This window comes from Echinops telfairi, unplaced genomic scaffold (genome assembly GCF_000313985.2).
Source record: "Echinops telfairi isolate 266 unplaced genomic scaffold, ASM31398v2 ScPeMD7_70;HRSCAF=299, whole genome shotgun sequence".
Classification (NCBI taxonomy): Eukaryota; Metazoa; Chordata; class Mammalia; order Afrosoricida; family Tenrecidae; genus Echinops; species Echinops telfairi.
The window spans coordinates 19,475,951-19,501,639 of NW_022103968.1; the positions used below are offsets into that span (position 1 = coordinate 19,475,951).

Below are 25,689 nucleotides of genomic sequence, written 5' to 3' on the forward strand. Positions count from 1 at the left end.
TGCGTATACATCACCACAACCAGTTCCAGCGCATCCTTCCCTCTCCCCTATTCACCATTTGCTCCTCAGTTCGTTTCAAACTCCCCCACTCCATATCCTCAAAGAGCCATTACATCAATTAGTATCTCTATGCATCCGCCCCTTCTGTGCTTTGTATATTGGGAAATATATCAGAGACAAAAAAAAAAGTTTGTGTGTGTAGGTAGGGGGGGGGGGTTTAAGAAAGACTACCGGCAATATTAATCCTTTTTGAGTGGTGTCTTCTAAGGGGACTTATAGACACAGTGAGACAAACACACAGAGGGAGACTCCCAGTGAGACCATCTACAAGCAGCAGGAAAGAGAGGCTGCCGGCCTTTACCAGAAATAGAGAGGCCCAGAAGAACCTTCACAGCTTGAGCTTCTTGAACTCTGAGAAAGTACCGTACATACTCGAGTATAAGCTGAGTTTCCCTGCACATTTTTAATGCAGCTTTTGTGGTAAATTTAGGTGGCTTGCCTGAAATTTGGGTTGGCATATACTCGAGTATATACGGTAAATGCCTATCCTTTAAACCGGGCATTTGTGTTGGTACTATTATAGCAGCTCTAGGAAACGAACGGTCATAAGCATTTAATGAGCAGGATTTCAAATACACTACACAAAGATGTAGAAAAAAATATTACCTACACACAAGTCTACACTTTAGCCTTCTTTGCTCTCTGTCTGGCAGAAGATAATTGCTCTTGCAAGGGGAACAGGGAAATGAAAGTCTACATACCTGCCCTTTCCCATTATTTCATTACTGTGGTTACCACCCACCTTGTGACGTATGTAACTACTGAATACGCATGTCTTATGGCTACCTATAAACATCCCAAAATAGTAAAGATACTCTCTCTTCCCTCTTCTTCTCCCACCTCCACGTGAACCACCAAGAGGGGTTGAGGTGAGCATGCTACCATGAAATGTGTCTGACTCCTTTATCTTACTCTCTCTCCTATCGACTATGACTTCACGATACTGTTTATATAACCTTACAATTGTGCTACGAACCCCTTGGTTGTTAGAGGCTGGTTTCCTCTCACAACCCCAGCCTGGGTATATGTGTGGAACTCTACTTTAAGGGACATCAGTTTCATTAAGCATAATACTATGAATTCATTCTGTAGTAGTAAGTCTGTCTGTCTCTCTCATGGATTGTCATTTTGAACACTTTTTTTTTTTTGCTATCCCATTTTGCTTCTAAGACACTATCGGCTACGGAGAATTTAAGGGTTTTCACAGCTCTTGCTATACATTTTCAATCATGTAAAATCAAGTGGTTCTCTCATTTTCTATCACTTATAGGGGACCTCCTACCAGTTGCTCCACTAGAGAAAGACGTGATAGCCTCAGAATTCACAAGGGCAGTTCTACCCTGTCCTACAAGCTTACGATGAGTCGAGTCGGCATGGACTTGATGGCAGTCATGTTGTCAGGAAAACTGTGGTGAGGTGGAAGTGTTTAGTATGGCCCTTTTACCCAAGTCTTAATATGGCTCTTCTACTCGAATCTGCTGCATAAGACCTCGTTAAAGTGGTGAAAAGAAAGGATGTTACTTTTTAAATTAAATTTAATTTTATAAAAAAATCAATTTATTAGGGGCTCACACAACTCTTATCACAATCCGCAAGGATGTTACTTTGAGGACTAAGGTGTGCCTGGATCCAAGCCATGGTATTTTCCAATGACGCATATGCATGTGAAAGTTGGACATTAAATAAGGAAGATGAAAGGAAAATCAATGCATTTGAATTATGGTGTTGGCAAAGAATATTGAAAGTACCACAGACTGCCCAAAGAACAAACAGATCTGTCTTGTAAGAAATACAGCCAGAATGTTCTTCAGCGGCAAGGGCGGGAGAGACTTCATCTCACGTACTTTGGACATGTTATCCAGACAGACCAGTGCCTAGAGAAGGACATCAGAGAAGAAGAGGAAGACCCTCGATGTGATAGATTGACATGGTGGCTGCAACAATGGGCTCAAACATAAGAACAACTGTGAGGATGTCGCAGGACCGGGTGGTGTTTCTGTTGTGTTGTAAAACAGGGTCACTATGAGCTGAACCCAACTGACAGCACCTTAACAACAACCACCTAAGTCTTTGTAACTCCCAAATGATTGGGTGGGATTATGTAAATAGGGTGTGTGTAACACTAATAGGGGGGATTGGTCAGTTTTCATGATCATTTCCCTGACTATAAGGATGAGCCATTTTAAAATTTTATTTATAAATCATTTTATTGGGGGTTCATATAGCTCTTATTACAATCCATCCATCGTGTCAAGCACATTTGTACATATGTTACCATCATCATTTTCAAAACATGTTCTTTCTACTTGAGCCCTTGATAACAGCTCCTCATTTTCCCCCTCTCCCACCTTCCCTCCCTCATGAACCCTTGATAATTTGTAAATTACTTTTTTTCCCTTCATGTCTTACACCGACCACTGTCTCCCTTCACCCACTTTTCTGTTGTCTGTCCCCCTGGAAAGGGGTTATATGTAGATCATTGTGATTGGTTCTCCCTCCCCCCACCCCACCTTCTCCTTACCCTCCTGGTCTCGCTACTCTCATTATTGGTCCTGAGGGGTTTATCTGTCCTGGATTCCCTGTGTTTCCAGCTCTTATCTGTACCAGTGTACATGCTCTTGTCTAGTCGGATTTGTAAGGTAGAACTGAGGTCGTGCTAGTGGGGGGAGGAAGCACTGAAGAACTAGAGGAAAGTTGTATGTTTCATCGGTGCTATACTGCACCCTGACCGGAGGATGAGCCATTCTTTGAAGCAGTGTAAGAGAAGAGAGAAACCCCAAGGACCTTGGGAAAGCACATTCAAAATCTCTGTCCACATGATTGAGCCTGCCAAGACCAGAAGCATTGCAGACTGAGGCTCAGAGACTCAGAGGAGAAGCGCAGACTATAGGGTACCTTCTCCTCACCTGGTCTGAGACTACTGCATTGCAGGACAGAGTGATAGGTGGTCTGACTTCCTGGCCCATGGAAGCAAAAGCCAAGGGATCATGTGACTAAAAGACAAAGAACTGGAGAGAGATTTGGCTACCATGTGGCTGAGAGGCTGAGAATTGGAGAGAGAAGACACCTGGATATTGGCTGAGGAGACCAACGACTATATCCTTACTGTGTGCAGATCCCATTAACTTCCCTAATAAGCCTCCTTAACTGGGAGTATTTTCTGTGAGTTGTTTGCCCATTGCAATGGATTATTGAACCCAGCACAGATGTAGAGTCGTGTGGGAAGAACAGTTGGTGTGAGAATAGGTAATGAAGTATGGACCATAGAGGCATGTCTGTGGCACCAAAAAAGCCAAAGGAAATCAGATATGCCCTCCATTGACATCTACTGCAATTAATATATTCTTTTAAAAAATCTGAACATTGCTAGACAGATAAAAATTTCAGCTTGTGTTACTAAGTTTAAAATTCATTTTTAATCTACTTCCTTCTCTGGTGTGTGTGCTTGGATAGGTGTATGTAACACGTTTTATTGTTAGCTGCCACTCAGCCAGCCTCCCAATTCAAGGCAACCCCATGTGTTAAAGAACAGAACCACTCCATAGCGTTTTCCTGGGCATAATCCCTACAGAAGTAGTTGATCACACTTCCCTGACCCCACACAGTCACTGGGTGAGTTTGAACTGCTAACCATTAGGTTGCTGCATTTGTACCACTAGCCTGCCAAAAAAGGAGCACTACTGACATAGTGGGATACGAGTTAGGCTGCTAACCACAAGGTCAGAAGTTCAAAACCAACAGCTGCTCTGCAGGAAAAAGAAGAGACTTTCTGCTCCTGTAAAGGCTTAGTCTCAGAAACCCATAGGGACAGTTCAACTCTGTCGTATAGGGTGGCTATGAGTCAAAATTCACTCCATGGCAGTTTTTTTTTCCTGTTTTTGTTTTTAATGGCAATATTTTTAAAATGCTTCTGTCAAGGTACAGGAAGGAAGAAGGCATCTATGTGTATGAGACGGACCTAATTAATTTCTTGAACCTTTACCCTTCAGTTATACCTTTCTTTTCATCACAGATTTTTACTCCAAATTGGGTGTCCTTGAGTTCAGTAACACTTTTTGTTCTCCCAGAAAACACAGTAAGAACTTATATAGTACCAAAAATGATGTTAGTTATTTGAAAGTCGTACATAAATTAGGTGGTTCATTTCTCCTACGAAGGACCAGGAGCAACTGATCCTTTCCTCTCTTTAAACCAGAGGGTTGTTTGTTACAGACACTCCTTACTTCATTACATCAAGGTTCCCAAAGAGGAAGATTAAAAAAAAAAAAAAAAAAGACATTCTTCTAATAAGTTCCAACTCACAGGACTTTGCAGGATCTGAGTAACTCGTTTCCTCTGCTCCATCATATTGAAGTCTTGTCGTAGATCCGGTGACATGTTCCTCTCCCTAAGGTATTCTGGGTCACTTTCATTGATGCGGTCAAAGTATCTCTCTTTGTGAGGCATGCTGGGAAGAGGAGGAGTAGTGATCACATTTTGGCTGGCGTCTGAATTCATGCTTCAGGTCAGTTAAGCCCCTGCCTTATCTGTATTAAGAAACACAAAAAAGGAAGACATTGGTGACAAGTTCAATAGCTTACTCAAAATTCACAAACAGAATTTTTTTTTCTTTTCTTTCAAGTAATAACAGTAGTAACTTTAGTAGTTTCTCAAAAAAAACAAACAAAAACTTTTGTAAAACTCTTAATCATGCTAAATGGGAAACTGAGATTGACAGAGCTAATGAAACTTGTGCTTACTTATAACACCATCACTGCCAATTCAACTTTTAACGGTCATTTTATAATGGTCATTATATCCAAAATTAAGGTGTCCATCTAGATGGCAACGTTTCACAAGTGGTATCATCCTTGAGTTTCTCTTCTTGTCGCTCCCTGCCACTTGCATGCTGAGCCAAACATCAGTGGCATTTCAAGACTATGACATGCTATAGGATGTAACTTCTACCACATGAGGGAAACAAGGTCTTACATTTTGCAAATGATTCAATGGTTTCCCAGGGAAATTTTGGGTTATCAGACTACTTAATTTATGCAGAAGGAACTTCAACTCAAAGAAAGTAACAAAGAGTTAGTAAAAAATAAAAAGAACAGCTATGATCTACTTAATTATCATGATTATTATTCATGCTTAGGATAATTCTTGATTTGATGCCCAGGAAACAAATTCATTTGGGCTTTGCTACAACTGAGTACTAGCCAGCTACAGCTCATCGAACTGTCATTTCATGGTCCTCCACCCTTCAGCTGGGACTGCATGTGTTAAAAGATGAAGTCATCTAGTTCAGTGCGCTTTTTTTGTCCCTCCCTCCTCTGCCCACCCTCCCTCATGAATCGTTGATAATTTATAAATTATTATTTTTTCATGTCTTACACTGACCAATGTTTCCTTTCACCCACTTTCCTGTTGCCCATCCCCCTGAGAGGGGCCCCTTCTATGTAGATCATTGTGATCAGTTCCCTCCTTTTCTCCCCATCTTCCCCTTACCCGCCTGGTCTCGCTACTCTCTCATTATTGGTCCTGAGGGATTTATCTGTCCTGGATTCCCTGTGTTTCCAGCTCTTATCTGTACCTGTGGACATGCTCTGGTATAGCCAGATTTTGAGGGGGGTGGGGGGAAGTGGGGAGGAGGAAGCATTAAAGAACTAGAGGAAAGTTGTTATGTTTCATTGGTGCTATACTGCACCCTGACTGGCTCTTCTCTTCCTTGTGACCCTTTTATAAGGGGATGTCCAATTGTCTACAGATGGGCTTTTGGTCCCTACGCTGCACTCTCCCTCATTCCCATTGATATGGTTTTTTTGTTCTGAGTCTTTGATGCCTGATGGCTCGGTGCTTTTCAAGTTATCTACAAGAAAGGGTTTTCTTTTCTTAATTTCCAATGTACTGTTGACAGTATTTATGTAAAATACAAAAGAATGTACTTAGATGTCACGACAACATCAAAGTGTAAGAAAAGTTTCTAATGCTCAGTCATATTCAGTGCTTTTAAGAAACTGCAGACTAGCAACAGACCGCACTGCGTGGCACTGACACAGCACCGAGTAACAGCCCTGCTGATGAAAGGAATACTTCCTCCAGTGTTGAAGAGGTGACTGGCAGGAGGCAGCATGGAGAAAGGGAAATCATGGACCCAGTACATTCCTTTCTCCAGTTGTTGTTTTGAGCTAAGTATAGAAAATGCAAAAGGGGTGTACAAGGAGGGAAGGAGAAATGGAAGTGGGCACGCATGCACGCACACACACTCATGGGGGGGGGGGGAAGAATGTGCTTGGGTGACAGAAAAGCCATCCTGCAAAATAGTATTAGTTTATACATGTGACATTTTACTGGTGGGAAAAATTATTTTATAACAGCGTGTAACTCAATGTAAAACATTCAAATATTCCTTTTTCATTCATGTAGGAAGCTAAGGGCTCTGTGTGGGTGTGTTGTGAGTTGTTGTGAACCTGAAATTCTAATTCTACAGAGATTTTTTTTAAAACCTCAGAACCCCAGCAGAACAGTTATCTACACAACTCAGAAAGGAAAAAGTAAAGGCTACTTTCTCATTAGAATAAGGTGACCAGACATCCCGATTTTTAACAATTTTTCCTGTGTCCCGTGGCGTTTTTAAAAAGTCCCGATTTTTGGAAAGAATGCACGACAAGTTAGAGTATACGGTTTTTCGGCTGCCATGTGGCTATTTCACCAGGATATGAGTTTTATCAATGGTGTCCTGCCTTTGTCCCGCTTTACCAATGTTAAAATCTGGCCACCTTACATTAGAAACCTCACTTCCTGAAATGTCCAGAGATAACAGTCCTCTCTCTTAACTGCAGTTACACCCAGTGAAGTTACTGTCTGTGTTTCTCTCTAGCAGTAGTGTTCCTGACAGAATCCAGAGAAAACAGTTAGACTATAGAATTTGGAGAACACTGACAGGATTCAAAGGAAGCTGCTTTGTTCCCAAGTAGTCTGTACAAGCTATGTATAAGCACTGAATGTTTTTGTATTAGTAATTCAGCTCCTGGAAATATTAATTCACTCTATTAAATTATTTCTGCAAAACACGTTAAGACTGAGTTTAATTCTACTTCCTAACATCAGTCTCACTTACCACATTCTGTGAGTTACCAAAATTATTTTACTACAGAACATAAAAATTCATGGAATATGTTTAAACACTATATCATACAATTTGATGAAATTTACATTTGATGGTAAAGCAACTTATTGGTGTGAGTGGAATGTAAAAAATGAGGTTTTGTATAATTAAGGTGTTTTTGAATGCTATAATGCTCCATCACTAAAGTCAGGAACACCAAATTATTGTTAGAAAATCTCTGGGCAATGATGGATACTACATCAAATCAAAGGTCCTTAACTGCCTTGCTGTGGGACAGATCACAGCATGCAAGATCTAGGACTATCTGAAAGGTCTTTTGAGGTGATATGTTTTACAGTTGTTTTGGTTAACTTCACAATGCAAGTGCCTATTTCTTTGTACTGAGCTCTTGTGTGCTAGCCTTTGGTCTGTGAACTTTATATACCTTAGCTCAATTACTTCTCAGAATCATATGAGCCACTACCATCAAGTTTGATGCAGACCCATAGTGACCCTATGAGGTAGGTGTTATTGTCTCCATTTCCCAGATGAGGAAAAAAGCCATTGAGAGTAACTTGTCTCAGGTCAAATAGGGAGCAAGTGCTGGGAAAGGGATTTAAATTTGGTCTGTTAATTCTAACGCCCAGGCTCTTATCATAACCCAGATCTAGGAATAGTTCAAGTGCCAATTCCAGCTTTTCAGTAGTACTCAGTGTTGGAAACATTTTATTCTTGCTCAGAGAGTAAAGGTATAAGAACTGCCATGGCTTGGAAAAGGTCATAACATCTATTAAACTGTGATTTGTTCTACTGCCACCAAGGAGGGATGTTTTAAAGGAAGCAAGTGGTACATTCCAGTTTCTCTTACCCTAAACAATTAATCCTATGGTAAATATTTCTGCTTCCAGATGATACTTGAAACAACTTGGCTCCAAGGCTCGTTCTCTTTCTCTCTTAATTGTTGCTGCTAGGCCTTGTTTTCTTTAAAACTGACCAACTCTATTTTTAATCTCTCTCTCACATGTATGCTTTCCTATACTTCTAAGGGATAAAAACCAGTGAAAATCAATGTAAACTTCATTAAGGGGAAAACATAATCTTTAAAAAAATGTTTTTCAAATAGAAAATTATGTAGAAGGCAGGTTATAAAAGTAATTTTGTAAAACTTGTCAACACTATAGGTTTTCCACTGATGTAGTCTTTGGCCAAGGAGATCAGCCTCAAGATACCAAACATAAACAGAATTCTAGTTTTAAAAATCTTATCCAAATATTTATGTAGCAACTAACCAACATGTATGTTTAAAGAACATTAGGTTCAAGGCACTAATAGATGAAACACTCTAGAACACTGGTTTTCAAACTTTTTAAAAACAGCAAGCCACAGTAAAATATATTTTACATTGTGACTCAGTACTCACAAATCCATAAGATAAATAGCAACAATAAATCTGTAACATACTTTCCCTTACTATGTAGTAATTTTGATACGTTCTATATTCTTTCATTTTAATCCTTTACAAAAAGATATTGAGCAAACTGATTCATAATTCTCTAATGACTGTGAAGCACCACTTGAAAAACAGAATCTTAGAAACAGTAATTTATAATCAGAAAGAAAATAGAGGAAGAAGTGTGTAAACAAAGGAATGAGAGGAATAAGAACTGACTCGATTCTTTGAAGAAATGTTATATGGCAGGTTGTTATATATTTCTTTACATAAAGACATTCAAAAAATAACAGTATATTTTTTTGCGATTTTCTTTAAAACAAAGCATTTAAGTTAAGTAAATTATTATCTGAAGCAAAAGTAAACTGAGGCCAAAAGTACTCAAAGGGAAAAAAATGTATCAATGTGTAAAAATATGTGCAATTGCATTGATATGCATGAGTGGGAAGAAAACTTTACATAGTCTCAGAAAATGTTACAAATAGATGTTTACTCAGAAGAAGGTTTAATCGATCAGATGTCTGCCTATATAAAACATGTATTAATGTAAGCACTGGAGAAAGATGAAAGCATTTTCAAGATTTCTGAGTTAAAAAAAAAAAAAGATTTTCAGTGCTACCCTCTGTAGTGCATTCTTCTGGGGAGGGGGGTCGATATAGCTGGGATAGGGCCTGGTCCTACAGACCTGTTAGTTAGTTCACTGCTTCATGCCGGTATGTCAGGGAGTGTGGCAGGTCTGCCCAGACCATACGGGAGCAAACTAAGAGGGAGAGAGAGACAGAGAGAGGGAGAGAGAGAGGGGGAGAGAGAGAGAGAGAGAGAGAGAGAGAGAATATCCTGGCCCACCAAGTTTGAGGACGATATTCCTGCTCGGAGCAGCCAAAGCACAAAGAGAACCATAGTAGGGTCAGTCTCACCAGGAGACACAACGTCCCCTTACTAACCCACAGTGCTATGGGGGATATCACCAAAGACACAGTGAGGGAACTGTGCCTGGTTTCACCACCTTAACCCCCAGCCCCACAACACCATGGCATAACACGAAGGGAGCACAACAGAGCAGCAAGGGGAGTGTGTTAGTCTGGGTAAACTAGGGAAACAAATCCACAGAAACTCATATACGTATATGAGAGAGTTTTATATAAAGGGTAAGTGTATATTAAGAAAGCATCCCAACCCAGTGCTGTCCAAGCCCTTAAGTCCAACATTAACCCATATGTCCAACACCAGTCCACAAAGTCCTCCTCAATCTCACAAAACACACGCAATGACGCCGACTGCAGGAGGAAAGCTAAACCAGAGAGCGTGTAAGCATCTCAGCACTGGCAGGGGTCTCCACACGGCTGCTCCAGCACCCAGGGTTGCATCAGGGTAGGTCCATGTGGCTTCTCCTCAGGGCTGTCTTGCAGGAAGTGAGCCTTGCAAGCTGAGGCAGAGAACTGGCTAAGGCAGCTGCACCCTGGTCTGACCATCACAAAGCAAGAGACTCAAGAACTAGAAAAGCAAGGCTCACCAAGCCATTTATCTCTCTGCCCTTCAGTTAATCCCACATGTGTTTATTGGCCAGAGTGGGGCAATAAACCTTACTTATCTCAGGGAGTAAAAGCAATTTTCAGAATTTCATGAGGAATTCTGAAAACAGACTTCAGACTCTAGGGCAGGGCTTGCCACTGCATCAGACCCGATCAGAGAAAATTCATAAGGGTCAACAGACAGACCTGAAACTATTCATAGGGTTTGTGTTGTTGTTTTTTCATGTCTATCTATATAACATAGGCAGGTAAATAATTTTGAGGAGAAAACAGCTGAACCAGCAGTTCCAGGGGGACAGGAGAGGGGAGGAGGTGGGGGAAAGGGAGTAGGGAGCCAACAAACCCAGAGACAAGGGAACAAGAGATCTAAAATCGATAGTGAGGAGGGCATAGAATGCCTGGTGGGGTTCGATCAAGTTCAATGTAGCCAAGAGGAAGTAGAGAGCTGAATGAAGGTTGAACATGATACTGGGACAGGAGGAAAATAAAAGGAAATAGAGGAAAGAACTAGGAGGCAAAAATCATTTATAGAGGTATAAACAGGCATGTGAATACCGTTTCCCTGAAAATAAGACAGTGTCTTATATTAATTTTTGCTCCCAAAGATGCGCTAGGTCTTATTTTCAGGAGATATCTTATTTTTCCATGAAGAAGAATACGGTACACATTAATTGTTGAACAACAAAAAAGGAAATTTATTACCTGTATACGGTACAGTAGTAGTTGTCATCACAAACCAGCATAACCAGACAAACTGTGAATCCTACAGTATCAAGAATTTCTTGTTACTACCATTATTTCCAAGTACAACAATCTGTGGTACATTTACTCATAATCTATGGTACATTTACTTGCACCTCCTGTCTGCTCTGGCTGCGCTGCGGCCAACAGTGAGCTGCACAGCAGTGCTAGCCTCTACGGTCCAGAGTCCAAAGTTACAGTAGCTTCGGGGGGCCTTATTATCGGGGAGGCCTTATGTTTGGGGAGGTCTTATTTTCGGGGGATGCCTTATATTTCAGCAAGAGGCAAAATCGTAAGTAGGTCTTATTTTCAGGGGATGTCTTACTTTCGGGGAAACAAGGTATGTTAATAAATTTATAATGATAGGGATACAGCTTTATGCACATATATTTATAAGTATTAAGGTAACAGATAGACATTGGGCCTCTACTCAAGTCCTCCCTCAATGCAAGAAGACTTTGTTCTAATAACCTGGCATTCTGTGATGCTCACCTTCCCAATACAATTGATGAAGACAAAATGGGTGCATAAGCAAATGTGGTGAAGAAAGCTGACGGTGCCAGGCTATTACAAGATATAGTGTCTGGGGTCTTAAAGGCTTGAAGTTAAACAAGCAGCCATCCAGCAGGGAAGCAACAAAGCCCACATAGAAGAAACATACCAACTAGTGTGTTCAAAAGGTGTCCACGGGATCAGGTATCAGAAGATCCAAAACAAACAATTATATCGATGCAAACGATTCGGGTTGGAGTGGAGACCCAAAGCTCATCTGTAGACAATTGGACATCCCCTCACAGAAGGGTCACAAGGAAGGGACGAGCCAGCCAGGGTGCAGTACAGCACCTAACATTCCTCTAGTTCTCTAATGCTTCCTTCCCCCCGGCCCCACTCTCATGACCCCAGTTCTATCTTATAAATCTGCTACAGATAAGAGCTCTTGATATACAGAATCCAGGACAGATAAATCCCTCAGGACGAATATTGAAAGTAGTGAGACCATGAGGGGAAGGGGAAGGTGAGGGGAGAAGTGGGAGAAAGGGGGAACCGAATGCAATGATGGATGAACAACAGAAACATGGGTGATGGGAGACAGAGGATGGTGTAAAATATAAAAATAAAAATAATTTATAAATTATCAAGGGTTCACGAGAGTGGGAGGGTGTGAAGGGAGGGGAAACAAAGAGGAGCTGATACCAAGGACTCAAGTAGAAAATGTTTTGGAAATGATGATGGCAACAACGTAAAAATGTGTTTGATATAATTGATGTATGGATTGTTACAAGAGCTGTAAGAGCTCCCAATAAAAATTTTTAAACAAAAGGGAAAAACAAAAACATCTGAGTATTATGAAGGGCTATTTATCACTGTGAACTGGACATCTGGAAAGCATAGAGTTTTTTGGTTAGATATTTAAAAACAAGCACCTAAACAAGTACATACACTCTACAGACAGAGTAACTTAAAGATATGGCCAATTACATTTCTAGTCCGTTCCTTAACCCATTACTTATACTTAGGAATCATATTTTTTGGGTAAAGTTTCAGTATCTGCAATCATTTGAAAATTGTACTAGATGATTTTATTCCTCCGAATCAAATTAATCCAAATATCTAAAATTGAGGGTCATTCTACAAATTAAATAATCAGTGTCCTGGAAAAAAACATCAAGATCCTAAAAGATAAAGATGTATTGAGAAATTATTTCAGAGTCAAGGAGAAAAGAAGACCAGAAATGTGTGAAAACTAAATGTAACGTGCAATCCTAGATTAGATCTTGCATCAGAAAGAAAAAATTCTTAGTGAGACAACTGATGAAACTCTAATAAAATCTATAAATTTGATAACAGTATTGGCATAAATGTGAGTTTCCTGAAAACTGATCATTGTCATATGGCTGTGAAAGATATTAACTGGGGAATCAGAATGAAGAATTGACAGATATTCTTGGTACTATTTTTGCAATTTCCCTGTTAAGTCCGAGATAATTTCAAAATGAGAACTTATAAAAAAAAAAGATGCACACAATTAAAAAATAATCCAATGTAAAACAAATCAATGCCAGCACAGTCAAAGGAAATAGCATTTCGCCCCCCAGACACTCCTGAATTTGATGAGAGAAGCAAGTACACCTTTACGAACTTCTCATACGTAGGACAGTATATGAAACATTCACAAAAATAAACTTACAAATCATATCGGAGCTATTAGGCTAAAAGAAAAGGCATGCATATTAAATTAGGGGCATGTCCTCAAATCCACTTAGATTTGTTAATGAAGTAAGTCTCAAAACCCAAAGCAAGTAACAGGTAACGTGTGATAGCTTTATGTTAATGCATACTAGAGAGGGTCTGGCATGTGCTTATGGGCTTCATAATGCTGCACATTATGGATTTTTTATAATGCTGCATACTGTGGAATAGACTACGATTCAATGGAAAGAAGACCAAAATCTTCACAACTGGACCAATAGTTCACATCATGATATAAGGAGAAAAGGGTTAGTTTTACTTGGGTTCACAATCAATGCTCATGGAATCAGCAGTCAAGAGACCAAAAGACCAGTTTCATTGGGTAAATCTGCTGCATAAGACCTCTTTAGTAATGAAAAGCAAGGATGTTACTTGGAGGACTAAGACGCATCTGCCCCAAGTCATGGTATTTTCAATTGCCTCACATGCACATGAAAATTGGACATTGAATAAGGATGACTGAAGAAGAATCAGTGCATTTGAATTATGGTGCTGGAAAAGAATATTGAAAAGACCATGGACGGCTAAAAGGTCCAACCGATGTGTCTTAGAAGCAGCAGAGCCAGAGTGCTCCTCAGAGGCAAGGTTGGCAGGACTTCGTCTTACATACTTTGGACATATTGTCAGGAGAGACCAGTCCCTGCAGAAGGACATGATACTTGGTAAAGAGGAGAGGCAGTGTAAAAGAGGAAGGCCCTCAAGGAGATGGACTGACACTGTGGCTGCAACAATGGGCTCAGCCATAAAACAATTACAATGGCCCAGGACCATGCAGTGTTGCCTTCGGTTGTGCCAAGGGTCACTATGGATCACAACCGGCTTGATGGCACCTAACAACAACACTATGGAACTCACCAACTGACACACAGGACCTAGAAATAGACCCTGAGTGATTTTAACTAAAACAAAAATTGGTAAAAATAATTGGGGTGCTTCAATAACAAAGATGGAATATGTGTCACAGACTTTGGCAGCAGGCAGTGGGCAGAGCTGGACAAGCAGTGAGGAGATTGCTACCGGAGGCAGGGCTATCTATGTACGATAGTGGCAGCACCGGCCAGCTGTGTTAAAAACCAGAAAACATACTCAATATATTTGTGAGCTGGCTAAGATTTATCATCTAGGCAATATGTTAAAAATGTTGGTTGAATTTTGTCTTTTTAAATAGAGCCTTTATTTTGAAATAATTGCAGATATCCTCTGGCAGCCATGAATCTGTTCTATTTCTACAATTCTGTCATTTAGAGAATGGAGCCCTGGTGGCGCTGTTGAGTAAATGTAAGACTGCTAACTGCACAGGCTTGGAAACCATACTTGTTAGAGTTGGGATCAATGTCACTTTAGCTTTTGGTTTGGTCATTTAGAGAATATTGCATAACGAAATAGTGTCTTGCAACTTTTGAAAACTGGTTTTGGTGTTTTTATTTCACTCAATCTAATTCCAAGGAGATTTATCTCAGCTGTTGTATCAATAGTTTCGTTCCTTTTTTCCCCCCATTAGTACTCTTCCAGGATGTAGCTGGATCACTATTTGCTTAAGCAGTTACACATTCAATATTCATCTAGGTGCTTCCAATTATTTGGCTATTATCATAGTAGCATTACTCATAATAAAGAAACAGAAATAACCCAAAGGACTATCAACTGATGTATAGACAGAACATGGTATACCTGATATATGTTAGAACATAGATGAATCTTGAAAACATTATGTTATGTGAAAGACCACGTGTTGTATGATTTCATATTTGCATGTAGAATGTCCAGAAGAGGAAAATCTATAACACAGACAGTAAATCAGTGATTACCTAGGATTTGGAGTAGGGTTGGAAGGAGGATTATTTGGGAGAAAAATAGGAGTGAGTGGTTGCTAGTAGAAATCATTTATGGAGTGATGAAAATGTTCTGAAAATGGATGATCATGGTGGCAGTACAATACTGTGATTAGACTAAAAACCACTGGATTGTACAGTTTCAATGGGTTAATTATACAGTATATAAACTCACCTGATCACCTGCAAGTCTGGATACGCAGGGACCATCTTTTCTGTAGCCCCTACAATGGCAGAGTATGCCAGAAATAGTGGCTGAATTGAATTATTTTACTATTCCAAAGCTTCTTTCAGATCAATCTGGTTTGTATTATTTCTAGGCTGGGAATAGTAAAAAAAAAAAAATCTTCCAAAAAGTTATTACTTATAAGAAGTCTTTCCAAACTAAAATTCTTGGCAATTTAACAGCTTTCCCTAGACCATAAGCAAAGAGATGGCTGTACTTTCAAGTACCAGGCCTATTGTTCCAATACTTACAACAATAATCAAAGATATACTGACTTCAGAGCAGCGTATGTGGTTAAAACAAAACAAAACAAGACAAACCACCACTACCAATAAAAGTTTATTGAGTTATAGATTTTTCTTGATTAAAGTTATTGTGAAATTATGAAGGAAGTTAAAGTTCTAGAAAACAACTTGAACCCTGAACAAACTATGACATGTCACATCCTCAGCCCAAGTGAAATTTTATTCATTTTAAATTCTATCAGATAGAAGCTATGTTACTCTCAACAGCTAGACAAGATATTATACGCACCTGATATGGAAATCAATAGATCTGGAAAACAGAACTAAAACTAGTTAAGTCATAAAAAATGAGAAAACAAACAAACCCCTGAAATCAACATCATTGAATAAAACGAATAGTACTTTTAAAGAGCATAAATAGAGAAAGGTTTAATTATCACACAAAGAACTAGACTTATATTGCTACAATGACTCCTGTTTTTAAGAAAGCTCTTTTGGAATATCTCAGACTAGATTTGAGGATATTTCACAGATGAGCGGAAACCATATTTGGGTGCTATCGAAAGCTACAATATTCAAGATTCAGAAATTTCTATATCATCATAATGAGGACTAACTAATATGCATGGGCATGCCATTCACAAGTTGTCTTATGCTCAATATTTCCTACAGTGAAATATAACAGAGAATAGACTGCTCAAACTACAGGAATTTTATACAGGAATTTCATAAATAACACTGACCGAGAAAAAAGGCTAAAATTCTTCCAGGGCTTGAGCATGGGCTTGCTGGGATGATTGTCTGTGTCTAGCATGCTATTACTGCAACCAAATAAGAGTAACTATATGAGAGACGCAGTAGAATGGTGGTCTGCTTGACTTTAATACTAAGGAATAAGTGTTCCTTAAATAATTAAGTTATTAAAGATTAAGTAGTACCCATTAATAAGTTGCCAACAAGTCAAGGCTCTGCCCTTTCACTTAAGTTCTTAGAAAGCTTTGAGGCAAAAATTAAGAGAACATCCTGTCTAAATCGCTTGCTTTCTAGGACAAACAGCTAACAAAGGCGGTTTTAGTTATGGAACATGCCCAAGATCATACACCTACATCAAAGGGAATCAATTTCTCCTAGTACAGAACTCTTTCCCACTATACTATACTGCTTGCTCATAACTCTTCATCCTATATACATACCTAGTCTTTTTTTTTCTGTACTAAGCAAACCATATGTGTTAGGCCAGGTTTACTAGAGAATCAAATCCAGTGATACTCATATATGTGTAAGAGAGAGCTTTATATCAAGAAGTAATTATATATCAAGCAAACATCCCAGCCCAGTCCAGGTAAAGTCCGTAAATCCGATACTAGTCCATAAGTCCCTCTTCACACACACACACACACACACACGCAGCCACATGCAATGATGCAGAATGCAGGAAGATCACAGGCCAGTGGGTGCAAAGTCATGTGAATTCAATGGTGTTGGCCCCATCACAGGGCTTTGGCAGCAACCAGGGTCTGCCAGAAGGAGGGAGAAGGCAGAGAGTGAGAGAGGGAGGGGGAGGTTCCCAGGACCCTCCTTAGGTGAAGGCCAGACCCACAAGGAGGAACCATCAGGCTGTGACCTGATTGACAGGTTAGACATTCCATCCTTACACTTTTATATCTTCAAGCTGACATGAAATTACGTAACTACCTCACCATACAAAAGAGATAAAGGAAGACAATGAAGATTAGAAGATAGGCAGACCAAAATAAAATTATGAGACAGGAAAAGGTAAGTGGTTTCATGAAGCATTATGAACCATTTCACACAAATCTGAATTTCAAACAAGCAGGAATTATATGAAAGGTGAAGGCCTTTAAATTAGCTCAAGTGTATCTGAAAAGAAGACCATATGGGCATTAATCAGTATTTTGGAAGTTGGATTAACCAATAAATGAATGTGATGTGCTAATTAGAGGCTATAAAATTGGCATTGGTTGTATCCTGGGTAATCATAAAACATGTTCAAGTTTACACCTTTATCTTTACAATTAATTTAGTATTCTTTTGAAAGGGTTGAGGGCCTTTACCCATTTGTTATGAAACAAACCACCTCTTTTGTTGGTAACATTATTTAGGGATCTAAAGAGTTAAGACATTTGGATAATTGATAATAGAAACTGGCGTAAGATAAGTACTAACCACAAGATCAGCACTTCGAAACTACCAGCTGCTCCCTAGGGAGAAAGAAGAGACTTTCTACTCCCATCAAGTTTCAAAGGAAACTGGAAATCTACAGGGGGCAGTTTTACTCTGCCCTATCAGGCCACTATGAGCAGAACTGACTCTATGGAAGTGAGTTTGGTTTGGCTTGGCCCTGTCAAGCATAATGTCCCTTGTCAGTCACCAGTCCCCTCAAGATAACAGGCCCAATGTAGAAGTATGTGAGATGATGTCTCCACATGCTTGCTTCTAAGGAGCATGTTGGCGCTACTCTTCTGGCAGTCTAAGTATATAGTATTCTTTGCTAACACTATAATTCAAAGGTATCTATTTTCTTTGGTTGTTCTTACTCATTATCCAAATGTTGCACGCATATCAGGCTATTAACACCATGGCGTGAGTCGGGTGTACCTTGCACACTTTCGTGTTAGTCAAGGTGGCATCTTTGTTTTCAACACGTCAATGGGATCATTAAGGATCATTAAGCTACAACTCAACTTTGAGGCTGCTCAATCATACTTTGAATGTCTTTCAATCCGAGGGCTTCGTTTTCTAGCACTACATCAGTCATTGTTACATTGCAGTCCATAAGTTATTTCTTTTATGCTTACTGAACAGAATTGTTCACTTTTAAAATCAGTTAACTGTACAAAGAGATGAAGTAACATGGCAACCTGCTTGGGGTAATTATAATAATGATGGTTAATTTCTTATTGAAAACATACAATGTGCCTGATACCGTGGCAAACAAGCCAAGCCTTTGTACATATCTCAACAGTCATAACAGTCTTTTTTCCTCATAAGTCTTTTGATGTAGGTACTACCAAGTTCTTCATCTTAAAGTAGAAAAAAACGAAAACTAACAAAAGTAATTTGTCCAAGGACTTTTTGTTTCCTGAGACTATTTTCTTTGTTTCTCATATTGGGTCAATTCTATTACTATGTCCTCAATTTCACTGGTTTTACCCACTGTCATCTCTTCATTACAGAGCTCACCTAGTGAGTTCCTTTGTTTGGGTAGGGATTCCATGAGAGGATAGAACAAGGGAGGAGATTTCTATAGATACCTAGGTTATATTTATCACTGTCATTCAAAGGGATTTTCAGTGGCCAAATTTGTTTAGCAGTAAGTTGCCAGGTCTTTCTTAGTTTGCCTTAGTCTGGAAGCTCTACTGAAATGTGTCTACCATGGGTGACCCCGCTTGCATTTGAAATACTGGTGTCATAGTTTGCAGCATCACAGCAATACACAAACCACCACAGAATGATGAGATGAATATGTGCATAAAAATATTCTTAAATTACAAGTCAGCTAATCTAGTACATTATTTTTAACAATATTCTACAGACTGGCTCTAAATGGACTATCTCATTTCCTCCTCTTCAATACTCTAAAAATAAGTGATCAGCTTTCTTCCTTTCCAGATAAGGAAACTGAGATTTAATCATTTGCCTCTGATTATCAAAGTTGTTCATTATGTGAGGAATTAGACACGGTTACAAATCTAGGTGTAAAAGAATCAGTCAAAGGGATGGAATGGCTCAGACGACTATCATGTGTAACAGGCACATACAGTGATTACAACTATACTTTCTTTCCTGGGGGGAGGGTGTTGTCTTGGAAATATAGGATCACAGTCTTGAGCGCCAGCATAGAATGGCACATATTCACAAAATAGCAATAAAAAATGTACAAAGTCTGGTATAGCTATCAAACTGGTATAAATATGGAAGTCTCTCCTACTTCATGACAAATCTTAAGATGGGTCCAAATCATTTACATTTCTGAATTTGATCTTAAATTTTTTTGGAAATGATTTTTCTTTAAACTAAGTTCTAAAATTTAATATTGAAATGTAGCAAACAATCAAACTACAGTTGCTTAGTCAAAAGCATTGTTGGAAGCTTACTTAAAAATGCCACTTCTACGGGAAAGGGGGAAGCGGGGGTAAGGAGGTGGTGCTGATCAACCCAGGGACAGGGGAGCAACAAGTGATCCAAAATCAGTGGCAAGGAAGGCGTGAGAGGCCTGGTAGGGATTCAGCAAGGGAAATGTAGCCAAGAGAGATCACTGAAACCCAAATGAAGGCTGGGCATGATAGTGGGACAAGAGGAAAGTAAAAGGAAATAGAGGGAAAAACTAGGCGACAAAGGGTATTTATAGAGGTTGAAAGACTGGAATGTACATATGTAAATATATTTATATAAGTGTGGGGAAACAGATCTACATGCATATATTTATAGGTTTAGTATTAAGGCAGCAGATGGACATTGGGCCTCCACTCAAGCACTTACTCAATGCAAGGACACATTGTTCTATTCAACTGGCATTCCAGGATGCACACCTTCCCGACACGATTGCTGAAGAAAAAGGTGAACATAAGCAAATGTGGTGAAGAAAGCTGATGGTGCCCGGCTACCAAAAGATATAGCATCTGGGGTCTTAAAGGCTTGAAGACAAACAAGTGGCCATCTAGCTGAGATGCATCAAAGCCCACATGGAAGAAGCACACCAGCCTGTCTGACCACGAGGTGTAAAAGGGACCAGTTAGCAGACATCAAAGAACTGAAAATCATATCGAAGGGATCAGCTATCAAGCCTCAAAGAACAAAAAAGGTGGGTGAGTGCAGAGTGGAGAATCAAAGTCCATTGGTAGGCAACTGGACACCCCCTTACTGAAGGGTTGAGGGTTGAGGGGAAGGGATGAACCAATCAGGGTGCAGGGTAGCAACGATGAAACATATAACTTTCCTCTAGTTCTTGAATGCTTCCTCCCCCCACTATCATGATCCCAATTCTACCTTACAAATCTGGCTAGACCAGAGGATGTACATTGGTACAGATAGCAACTGGAAACACAGGGAATCCAGGACAGATGACACCTTCAGGACCAGTGGTGAGGGGGCGATGCCTGGAGGGTGGAGGGAATGTGGGGTAGAAAGGGGAAACCATTACAAGAATCTACATATAGCCTCCTCCCTGGGGGAGGGATAGCAGAGGAGGGCAGGGGAGACGTTGGACAGTGTAACTTATGGCAAAACAACAATGATTTGTGAATTATGGAGGGTTCATGAGGGAGAGGGGAGGGAGGGGGAAAATGGGCAGCTGATATTAGGGGCTAGAGTAGAAGGCAAATGTTTTGAGAATGATGAGGGCAGCAAATGTACATATGTGCTTGACACAATGGATATATGTATGGATTGTGATAAGAATTGTATGAGGCCCCAATAAAATAATTTTTTAAAAATGTCACTTCTAAGTGAAGAAAAAACACAACAAAACTAAACTAGTAATAGTAACAACAGCAATCAAGTTATAAAATATCCTGTACTATCCTGCCAAATTGGAAGAAATGGCTTTGAGAAAATTTTAAGTTTAAATTTTGTTTCATACTTAGAAAAACTACTGCTAATTAAGGGAAACTTTTAGCAAACATATAAAGAATCTATGATTGTACATTTAAAAACAAAGAAGTATTACATGGAATCATAACACATATGGTTCAAACGTAAGTGCAGAGTAAGGAATACTAATATATCCTGTTGTGCTTGTCAGGTGAACCTAGTTTTCAGCTGGTGGTCGGTCCACAGGCTAACTGTATCCACTGCAGGGTACCACTGAGGGTGGTTCCCACTGAATTATCATCATTATTTTATTGGCTCATATTACCTTCTATAAGAATGCTTCTGTACTTGAAGAATGGGGCAATGAGACAAAAGGGAGGCAGTTTCATATTATTTAGATATTCATGGTAGAATAACATTCACTGATAACTTAAAACCATACAAAAAGCACAGAGAAAGTATATTTTCTTTACATACAAAAACCTCAATCATTAGTTGGCTAAAATTGTTCCTACCATGAATCATTTGGAAAAGCAAACAGAGCTGATTTTAAAAATAGATATAGTTTTGTAAAACAACCAGAGAGAGGTAATCTGGTAGAATCCAAAACCACACAGCTTCGGTGCCTTTGCTATCCTATCCACAAAATATGAAGAAAGTGCTTTTAGACTCCCTGTTATCATTTATCTTCTACATGAAACTGCTAGATATAGTGGGGGGGGGGTAGGATGGGGTGGAGGGTGGCACAGACAAAGAGAGACCTTTTGCTGAAAGGTTACTGAAGACCAGTAGATTGATTACTTGGCTGTGCCTCTCAGACATTTAGTTTCTGTTATCGAGTCCCCTGGTATCAGTGAAATTTTAAAAACTGAGATTCAGGAAACTATCCAGAACTTGACAGCTCATGATTAATGAGAAGGTTGTAAAAATGAAATCACTGGAGATTATAACTTTTAAAGAAAGATTCATTGCTCTCAATTTCTGGAGATACTTTAAATCTTTGGCTCTTGACTATATGGAAGTCCTTTTGGACCAAAAATGATTTTAAAAAAATCAACTTTCACATACTTCATGAACTAAAGTCTATTTTAATTATTTGCATAGCACTGAGCTTGAACATTTTAAAGCCCGTGCTTTTGAGAGTTTCTTGAGATGTGGAACTATCTATTATTGCATACCTACTCTAGACATTTCAGGAACGGTTATTTTTCAAAGTGAGTATCAGGAAACAAATATTGTAGAAAACTCTTCCAAATTTCAACCTTTGGATTTTTACCTAGTGCAAAACGTATTCTAAAGAAATGTTAAGTAAATCTACAAAGATCATAATTTTAAAATGAGCTGAGCTTGCAAAATAAAACAAGTCACCAATAGAGGTTCTTCTAGAAAAAACGATTTGGAGACTGTTACTTCTTTGTTCCATTTCTCATGTGGTCATTGTCACCAACGGGGATGATGGACTGAAAGGACACAAGAAATATGGGCAAAGTTCTTTATTTCTAAGAAATGGAGGATTTATATACAGGGTATAAATAAAACCTAAGAGTTCATCTGATCTACTATTTCAGATACTCCAGCTAAAGATGTTTGGCTTTCATGGGTATGCTTTACAAAATACAGCCGCAAAAATCAATCCAATAACGGGGTAGCTCAACACATCATTGCTCCAAAGGAGTGATTTGAAGAGGAAGTTCCTGCCTTCAGAGTTCCAGTAAGGAGGATTTCAAGATCTTCACGACCTCATCTATTTTCTTTATGTTAAATCTTAATAATGAACCATGAAAACACAACTTATTGAACACAGGTAAATTTTATTATTTTTTAAATCAACACTTGTTGGTTATAACTTGCCACTTTTGAAATTTGATCATGGTTTTGAGAAGTTCACTGAAAGATATTTAGTTAACCTCAGAAATCTGTTGTTTTAAAAAACTGAATCATTCTTTAGATCTGAAATCATTCTTTAGATCTGGCCCAACGAATCTGCCAGTGTCTATTTTAGGAGGTGGGTTTTTTTTGTTTGTTTGTTTGTTCTTTTTACCATTACAAAGATGTGATAGATAGTAATCCTTTGCAGAGAAAATACAAGTTAGTTCTTCAGAATCACACCCCTCTCCAAAATAGCAACCTGAACAAGAAAACTGGTATGGTTAAACTAATGCAGCACATGATGGGGTTACAAAAAGTTCACGGAAAAATTTCATTCTCTTCTAATTCCATTTTCCTAATTCCATTACCTTCTAATTCCATTTCAAACTATTTCAAGCTCCCTCATAAATGTCTTTCACAATGGCATGGCCTTTGCAGACTATGTTAGACAGAGGAACAGTGTTGAAGCAAGAAGCTATGAATATCTTTGTCACATCAAATTCTGACCTGGAATTGCTTTGTAAAACTCCATGAAGATTCACAATGAATGCCAGCACAAATTAAATGGACACTGCTGCTTTCATAGTGGCTAAAATGCTACTCAAATATTGATTAAATCATAAAGTATTGTAGTCTAATAGAATATCTTTTCTTTTAACCAAAAGCTGAGTATATAAAAAGAGACACTGGCTCAAATCAGCTAGGTAGCTTGCCATTTGTAAAACACTTCTGTTTTTCTCCCCACATTTGTTGTTAGCTGATGTCAGGGTCACCTAGCTCATGGTGACCCCATGCAAAAGGAACAAAATGCTGCCTGGTTCTGTGCCATCGCCTCAACTGTAGAAAGGTCCATCGTGGTTGATAAGTAGCTAATTTTCAGAAGTAACTCACAAGGCTTTCTTCCTAGTCTGATGCTCTTTTGAAAGCTATTCAGCATCATAGCAACAGACAAGTCTATTGACAGATAGTATCTATCCATGAAGTACATTTGGTTGGGAATCGAACCAGGTCTCCTGGATGGAAAGTGAGAATTCGACCACTGAACCATCCAGGTCTTATTCTCTGCCCACATCAGGGATCATGGGCCCCACCCCAGCAGCTTCAGCATCAAGCCAAACTCTGGGCCCTTTGGATTACAAAAGCAGCCATAAAAAAACGAGTTCAGCAGTCTTGCCGCTGAACCCACTCTGATGTTTGACTTTCACTGGAGCAATACTTTTGCGTGTGTCTGATTCTTAATGATTAAAACCTGTTCAGCTCTCAGCCCCTCCACCCACTCCCAAGCAATCTAAATCCCTTTCTTGTTTCTCTTTTGGGTAACTTGTAATATTTTCAAAATTGGAAGTCTACACACAAGCTCTGTTTCTTGGGTCTCAGTCTAAACCTTTCTATCAGTTGACCCTGAGGTCAGTAGATACAGATAGCTCACACTGTGGCTTAGGGTAGGTGATCTCTAATGCTACACAGACCTTCTGCTACTATCTGGACTTTTACACACATTACCTTTTAATAAATTACAGGGAGCCCTGGTGGCACAGTGGGTTAGGTGTTGAAGTTGGCAGAACAAACATACTAGACACTCCATGGAAGAAAGATGAGGCAGTGTGTTCCCATAAAGATTTATAGCCCTTGAAACCCCATGGGTCAGTTCTACTCTATTCTATGGGTTGCTATACTGCAACAGCAGTGGGTTTGGATTTTGTTTTTAACAACAAATTACACTGTCACTATGCTCTACAGTTCATGCCGGGATCTGACATTGACTGCTCGTGCACCTGGACTCTCCTATGACTTGCTGCTGGGAATCTGTCTTGCCCTCAAGGGTCTGCCTGAGTTCTAAGTCCTTGTTAGGCTAGTTCAGCCACTCCAACCTCCATTACAGACACCTATCTTTTTAGTACTTTGGTTTGTACATTGTCATTAACCAAAAATGTTCACTAAACATTTTTACATTATAACCTTAAAAAACAACTATTGGCTAGCATTGTTTCAAGAATGCAGCAGGTTTTAACTCATTTAATCCTCATAAGAACCTTATAGTGGGTAGGTGCTGTTAACACCATTTCACAGGCGAGAAAACTGAAGTACAGGGTCGCGTAAGAAACGTGTGGAGCTGAGATATAAAGCTGAGCAGACTGCTGTTCTTAACCACAGCACTATTATTACTTTTCTACCCTGCCACCTCCTCCTCCCAACTTGGAGTCGTTTCAAGCTCAAACCTGCTGGGATCCTTTGCCAAATCTTTCCAACTCTTTTCTACCCTCTGCCTCAAACCTATGCCTTCATTCTACGGCGATATATTTGGTAAAACATACTTCATCATAGATTAGATTTTCTTTAAAGGAGGCTTACTTGAACATAAAAGCACTAAATCTAGGGCTTGGAGCTCAAAATTGTATGAATCAATAATAAATAAGTAACTCCCCCGTCATTTACCAAATTCAGTCTGCCCCCAGGTGTAACCTAAGCTACATTGTATAATTAGGGGCTTTAGAAAGAGGAGTTGGGTACTATGGATTCTGATGTTGAGTGTATACACTCTAATATTTCATCCAGAATGGACTGGTCATTTGTAGCATATAAGCTTGCTGTTTCACAGTCATAGGTCTAGGCTCTGACCTGGTAGAGAAAATAAGATTAGCCTGAAAAAGTATAACCTAGTTGATATGAAGAATAATCTCAAAAATGGGTGTGTGATATTATATGTCTCCTAATTAATTCATATAAAAAAGTTAGTATTCTTTGCTAACATGGAGGAAAAGGAGACTGAAGATGATGGGATAGTATTAAGGAAGCAACCCAAGTCTCCATTCTATAGATGGGCAGTGAACTCTTTTTTTTTTT

General features: G+C 39.3%; 1 protein-coding gene across 3 annotated transcripts in view; it reads right to left on the bottom strand.

The window, feature by feature from the left end:
- ADD3 (adducin 3) overlaps window positions 1–25,689 on the bottom strand; it is a 139,022-nt gene that overhangs the window by 30,813 nt on the left and 82,520 nt on the right. For all 3 annotated transcript variants that reach the window (XM_045291178.1, XM_004700935.2, XM_004700936.2), the window contains exon 2: window positions 4,363–4,586. In XM_045291178.1, coding sequence (XP_045147113.1) covers window positions 4,363–4,557 — 195 coding nt within the window. In that variant the 5' untranslated portion in view covers window positions 4,558–4,586. The remainder of the gene's footprint in view (window positions 1–4,362; window positions 4,587–25,689) is intronic.